Here is a 7096-nt window from a genome sequence, read left to right on the forward strand (position 1 = left end):
TGTCTTGGGAGACAGTCTGACGATTCCAGGCGCAAGCCAAGGGGAGCTTATCTGTCCACGGGTTCCGCCGGCCGGTGAGCGCTCATCACGTCGTCCGCTTCTCTGGCTCCCTGTCCGGGGTCCCCCTGCTCCTCTGTCCCTCCTCCCGGACCCTCCCTCGAGTCCCCCGCCCCCAGCCAACCTCTCTGGGCCCCGCGGTTGGTCGCTTATGGGTGTCACCCCGCCCTCCCCGGCAGGAGCCATCTGCCGCTGCTCTTGGATGCGAGCGCATAAAACCTGTTCCCGCCCAGCTACCACCCGGGGCGTGTGGGCTCAGCTGCGTTTTCCAGCGACTCCTCTGGCCAGGAGCGCTCCTGCAAACAGGCTTAGGGGCACCTGCTTTCCGCTTCCAGGACAGTTTGGAGAAAGTGGATTGCGGTGCATTTGGGAGTGGTGCCAGCTCCCCCAGCCTTCTTACCCTTCCAGAAGGCTCGCCTTGCACAGCCTCGCCCATTCTCCCCTTCCCGACTCCTTGGCTCCCTGACCCTTGCTTCCCTTGCTTCCCTTGGCTCCCGGGTTCCCCCTCCCCTCTCTTGGGTCAGCATCTTCTTCCTTATCTCACTCTCCTTCATCCTCTCTACCCCTGCCCTCTTAACTCTTGCCACACAGTCTCAGCCTCCTTCTGGCCACCCCACCCTTCCCCTTTCTTCTATCTTTAACCTCCTCCTGCCCACTCCACCTGATTCCTCCAGCCTCTCTACTTGCACTCACATTCTGCGTCCATCCCTGCCTCCCCGCCCCCTCCTCTCCCAGCAAACTTCCACTATGGATTCCAGGCCTCCTTGGATGGCTGCTTCTACCCCAGGGAGCACCCTCTCTGCCGCCAACGCCACCACACCCTGGCTGGGCCGGGATGAGGAGCTGGCTAAGGTGGAGATCGGTGTCCTGGCCACAGTCTTGGTGCTGGCGACAGGGGGCAACCTGACGGTGCTCCTGGCCGTGGGACAGCCAGTCCGCAAGCGCTCCCGCATGCAGGTGTTCGTGCTGCACCTGGCCCTGACCGACCTGGGCGTGGCGCTCTTCCAGGTGCTGCCCCAGCTGCTATGGGACATCACCTACCGCTTCCGGGGCCCCGACCCACTTTGCCGGGCCGTCAAGTACCTGCAGGTGCTGAGCATGTTTGCTTCCACCTACATGCTACTGGCCATGACGCTGGACCGCTACCTGGCTGTCTGTCACCCCCTGCGCAGCCTCCAGCAGCACAGCCGGTCCACCTACCCGCTCATCGCAGCTCCCTGGCTGCTGGCTGCTGTCTTCAGCCTCCCTCAAGTCTTCATTTTTTCTGTACGAGAGGTGATCCAGGGCTCTGGAGTGCTGGACTGCTGGGCAGACTTCCGCGTCCCTTGGGGTCCACGGGCGTACATCACCTGGACCACCCTGGCCATCTTCATCCTGCCTGTGGCCATGCTCACAGCCTGCTACAGCCTCATCTGCCACGAAATCTGCAAGAACCTCAAAGTCAAGACAGAGGCTGGGCAGGCCGAAGGAGGGAGTTGGGGCACTGGGAACAGGCCCTCCCCTCCTCGTGGCCCGGTGGCAGCCACACGGGGGCTGCCCTCCCGGGTTAGCAGCATCAGCACCATCTCGCGGGCCAAGATCCGAACTGTGAAGATGACCTTCGTCATTGTACTGGCCTATATCGCCTGCTGGGCACCTTTCTTCAGCGTCCAGATGTGGTCTGTGTGGGATGAGAATGCCCCCAATGAAGGCAAGTGTGTGGTCTGGTTGGGAGGGTAGAGGCAGGAGCATGAGGCAGAAAAATGCAGAGAAGAGAGAAGGAGGGTATTAGGACAGGGTCACAGTGGCTCCCGGGGCCAGGCAGACAACAAATGGGCGAAGCAGTTAAAGACTGTGCCTGTTCCGCTATGCACTCATCAATCCTTTCAAAGCTGTTTGAAGATCTCATTTAGTATTATGTGCCTGTTACTTACTTAGTCGTGTCTGACTCTTTGTGACCCCACGGACTGTAGCCCTCCAGGCTCCTCTGTCCATGGGAGTCTCCAGGCCAGAATACTGGAGTGGGTTCCCATTTCCTTCTCCAGGGGATCTTCCTGACCCAGGGATTGAACCTGGGTCTCCCACATTGCAGGCAGATTCTTTATCATTTGAGCCTCCTTCCCAGGTGGCGCTAGTGGTAAAGAACCCTGCCTGCCAATGCAGAAGACTTAAGAGATGCGGGTTTGATCCTTGGATCAGGAAGATCCCCTGGAGAAGGGCATGACAACCCACTCAAGTATTCTGGCCTGGAGAATCCCATGGACAGAGGAGCCTAGCGGGCTACAGTCCTTAGGGTTGTACAGAGTTGGACAGGACTGAAGCGACTCAGCACGGCAGCACAGCACAGTGGCTGCCAAGGTCAGGCAGGCAACAAAGAGGTGAAGCAATTAAAGACGGGGCCTGTCCCTGTGTGAAAAGGGACAGCTGTAACTCCCAGCCAGTCAAAACATGCCATGTGAGTATCTTTATGTGAAATTTCCGTATTTTACAGTTTTGGCAACTAATTTAAGCATTTGAAAATACTATTTGGCCCTAATGAAGATATGACCATGAGCTGATTTGGCCGAGCACCTGACAGTTTGCTAGACTGTTTGAAAGGGATTTTCCAACGATTTGGTCCAGATGGCAGTTCGTGGCCCATGAAGGGTGTCTCTCAGCACTCTTCCCCCCTGCACCTGAACAAGACTTTCAACTCCTTTTCAACAGCCATTTTCGATTAATTAGCCCTGGGGCACAACCCTGAAATTCCAAGTTCAACCCTTTTGTCTTGTTAATGAGAAAGCAGAGGCTCAGAGAGGAAACATGACCTGCCCAAGGCCACACAGCTAGGAAGTGGCGAAGTGACAAATAGAACCTAGGCCTGGAATCTCCTTGTTTCTTTCCTCAACTCCATGCCCCCGCTTTCCACATTTTAGGTGTGGAAGTGATGAAGAGAAGGGCCTTCCTCCTACATGAATAACAAAATGGGACCTTCCAAGGGGACTGTGTTCCAGTTGGGATGTGGGAGGCCTGATTCTGGTCATTTTTTGGAGTGAGATAGATGGCAGCCTAAGTTTCAGATACTGACAATTGGTCAGGCCATTTGGGGGTGAGCTTGTCCTGAGAAAGGTAAGTGCTGTTTCTGGGCAGCCAAAATGCTGGAGAGTGGTATTCAAAGATGTCTATTCCTTTTCCCCTAAAAAGAGGGCATGGGGACAAGTGTGCAGTCACCTGTCAGGGTGACTGTGTGCTCTGTAGTACAGCAGACAATTTATGCACAGCTTGGGGTATATGATGGGTGCAGCACATGACTGCCCCAGGGAAGCCCTCTGCACAGTTTGCTCTAGAAATTTCCTGAGGACTCAGACTACCACCTCCTACCAGCTCTTAGAGTGATCCCCCTTCCCTGTGCTATTGTTTCTAATCTCAATCTGCTCATCCTAGGGCACGCTCAAGCCAAACACTTTGCTTTTCTGGAAAGATGAAGTAAGGGGAAGGTTGTTCATGACATTAACACAGCTCTGCAAGAGAGTTCAGCAAGATTCACGTTGATGTATGGCAGAAACCAACACAATATTGTAAAGCAATTATTCTTCAATTAAAAATAATTTTTTTTAAACTAAAAAAATAAGAGTTCAGCAACACTGAATTATTACAATCCGATTGTACCCCTTCTTAACCACCTTTCAGACACTAGTGTGGACCAGAGGCTATTTATAAAATTACCCTCTAAGCAATGAGCATATTAACCCTAACCTTCTCCATATTAACCACCACCCCCCCCCAACTCTAGTCCAGAGAAGGCAATAGCAACCCACTGCAGTACTTTTGGCCTGGAGAATCCCATGGACAGAGGAACCTGGTGGGCTGCAGTCCATGGAATCACGAAGAGTCGGACACAACTGAGTGACTTCACTTCCACTTTTCACTTTCATGCATTGGAGAAGGAAATGGCAACCCACTCCAGTGTTCTTGCCTGGAGAATCCCAGGGACAGCGGAGCCTGGTGGGCTGCTGTCTATGGGGTCACACAGAGTCGGACACAACTGAAACGACTTAGCAACAGCAGCAGCAGCAGCCACTCAAGTCAAGCACAGAATAGAAGGAAAGAGGGCTTTCTATGTGCCAAGCACATTTAGGCCTTGTGCTACTTAAAGGTGACCTTCTCCCCTTGACATCTAAGTAATCTGAGCTTCAGAGAGGTGAAATAACAGGTCCAAGTTGCCACTGCTAGTAAGAGATGGAGCCAAGAATTGAATCAAAGTCTTCTTAAGCCAAACTTTATCCAAACTTTTATTATTGTCTTATTCCCAACAATCATTGTTGAGCTGATGGCACCAGGGATGAGAAGGCCCTTTATCAAGGAACCTACGAGAAGCTTTCTTGCTTGCCTCCTGTAGTCACCACCATCATCAACCTGTCCCTCAGACCCGTATATAGAGTGACATCACTTATCAAGGGCCTCTCCGAGTAAGCAGTACAGGAAAAGAAGTGTCCCTCAGAAAACCGGAAGCCCTTTGGGGATTCTGAGTTGAGCAGACATTCACTACTTTAAGCTTACTTTCCAGTACACCCAGTGTCCCTCCGCGACATGCTGGCCTCCTGGCCGCTTGTCCCCGAGTCTTTGGCAGGAAGCTGTCTCCTTGCCCTTGCCCCACTCCCAACTGTCAGTGGAGCTCCTGCCAGGCTGTGCTGTAGCAGCTTCCTGTGACTAGTAGCGGGTCTGCCCTCCAGGACTGAGAGCTGGAGCCTCCGAAGACTCCAGGGCTCCAGGCGCATCTTGAGCCCCGACCTGGGCTTGGCTCCGGGGAGCCAAATCAAACAGATGCTTCCCAAGTGAATAAACCTGTGGAAACCCTCAGTCTCTGGCCTAGATTAGGCACTATACATATATTGATGGAGCAGATGGGATGAACACCACCCCTTAGCCAAAGCAACTTCTCAAATGTTCTGCAGCCCCCAGGTGTTCAGTTAACTGATTTGCAGGCCAGAAGACTTCCTGCTTCAGGAGCCTGTGTTTGTTGCTGAGGCTGGTCCCTCCTCTGCTTACAAGTGCTCCCTCCTTGCTCACTTCTGTGCTGTCCTGTGCTTCCCAACTCTGTGACTCAGGCCTTCTCTCAAACATCCTGACCCTGTATCTTCCCTTCTCTTGGGCTGTAAGCACCACCCTGGAGAGCACCCAAGGAACCAGCGTATCAGAAGCTTTCATGACACTTTACAGAGCAGGCACTTGAGCTTTGCCTTTGAGTTACCTGGTTGAAATGGTGGCAGGGTGCAGAATTGCTGCTTTAAAGAGAGAAGACCTAGGTTCATATCTGTGCCATAGCCCTTAATTCCTTCCAGCTCTGACATGGCACTCAGTGATTCTACAGCCTCCACTAAAGAGCTGGGCAACTCAGTGGGCAACCCATGCCATAGCTATAGCCATGGTGCATCTGACAGAAGGCTGGGGCCCATCCCAGCAGCTTTCCTGTTGGCACGAGAAGTTTCATTTAGTTTTCAGAAAGAGTATTGTATCTGGAAGGAGTCTTATCAGAGTCTTTGAAGGCTCACATTTTGACTGTCCAGGAGAGAAATTAGTTTTCCCTGCAGGAGGGACATTCTCTGGATGTAATTTCTGACGACAGAGAACAGTACTGGCCAGGAACGAGATGCCTGGATGCCCTGCACCTAAAAGCTGCACAGCTGGACGTGGCATCATGGGACCTGTAGGGCTGTCAGGCGCCACTGATTGCCCTACCAGGTCCCCAGCACTGGCCTGGCACAGTCAATACTCACAGGGACAGTAACTGAATGACAGAATGACTGGGACGGACCCTAAGGGGTCAAGGAGCAAAGACCTCAGAGGGCAGTGTGTACCTGTATCTATGACATGAATGAGAATGCAGGTATGTGTGCCCGAACTGGGTAGAATCATGGTCATTTTTCCAGCAGGTTTTATAGCAATTGCCTCACCTGTGCTTAGCATCCATTAGGGGGTTCACGATTCAAGATTTCAGAACAAAGATAGTGACCCGATTCGGGCTGCTCCTGTCACTGACTATGTCTGTGTCTCTAAAGTCAGCTTAGAGTAAGCCTCAGCTTCTGTCATCAGCCTGTGGCACAAAATGAATAAATAAATCAGTGAGGCAAAACCGTGGAGTCAGGAGTCCCAGGTTTGAGTTCCAGCTGTGATCCTTTCTGATCATAGAACCCCACGTGGTCCTCCTTGGGATTCAGCTGCCTTCTGTGAATTCCGCAGGGAGCGGACTCTCTCCCAGGTCCCTTCCAGCTCTGAAATCCTTGTGCTTCTCCCTCGGCAGATTCAACCAATGTGGCTTTCACCATCTCCATGCTTTTGGGCAACCTCAGCAGCTGCTGCAACCCCTGGATCTACATGGGCTTCAACAGCCACCTGTGGCTGCATTCCCTGCGCTGCCTGGCCTGCTGTGGAGGCGCTGGGCCCAGGATGCGCAGGCGGCTCTCCAACGGCAGTCTGTCCAGCCACCACGCCACCCTGCTGACCCGCTCCAGTGGCCCGCCTGCCCGTGGCCTCAGCCCCAGACTCAGCAGGAGGCCTGGGCCCAAAGACTCCCTGCAGGACACAGAGCAGGTAGAAGGCGATGCCGCCACTGAGACCAGCATCTTTTAGGGAGCACGCCCCAGAGTCTGGCAGAGGATCTCTGTCCATCTCAGCACTGCCCAGACTGATGCTCTCTACGGTCTTTTTCAGTTAGAAGCCTTCATGACTTTGCAAGATTGGAGAAGCGTTCTCTAAGGACACCCTAACCAGTAGGCTCTAGAAGAATTGTTGGATTTTCATGACAATGACATTTATGCCCTTTGACTCGGCTTGAGGCAGGTGAGGAGGCCAGAAAGGCTGCTCCTATCTTTGGTGTCATAGCTGCCCGCCCAACCTCACTTGCTGGGAGACGAGGAGACTCAGACTGTCTACTTCCTTGATCCTGCCATATTCACAGCGTGTCTGGGGACCACGTGTGTGATAGATGTGGTGCTGCAGATCTGGGCTCTCCTGCCTGGGAGTCCACAGGCAGCAGGGCTTCAAAGGCTGGTATCTTATCTTGTTTGTCCCAGCCTAATCT

General features: G+C 53.3%; 1 protein-coding gene across 1 annotated transcript; it reads left to right on the forward strand.

Annotated features, from left to right (window-relative positions):
- Positions 1-804: 804 nt before the first annotated feature.
- AVPR1B (arginine vasopressin receptor 1B) lies at positions 805-6645 on the forward strand. The gene is made up of 2 exons (XM_081495551.1): positions 805-1747; positions 6317-6645. The coding sequence occupies exons 1-2, from the start codon at positions 805-807 to the stop codon at positions 6643-6645; spliced, it is 1272 nt and encodes a 423-aa protein (XP_081351677.1).
- The last annotated feature ends 451 nt before the right edge of the window (positions 6646-7096 follow it).

The sequence above is a fragment of the Giraffa tippelskirchi genome, chromosome 5 (genome assembly GCF_054371585.1).
Source record: "Giraffa tippelskirchi isolate mGirTip1 chromosome 5, T2T-mGirTip1v1.2.pri, whole genome shotgun sequence".
NCBI lineage: Eukaryota > Metazoa > Chordata > Mammalia > Artiodactyla > Giraffidae > Giraffa > Giraffa tippelskirchi.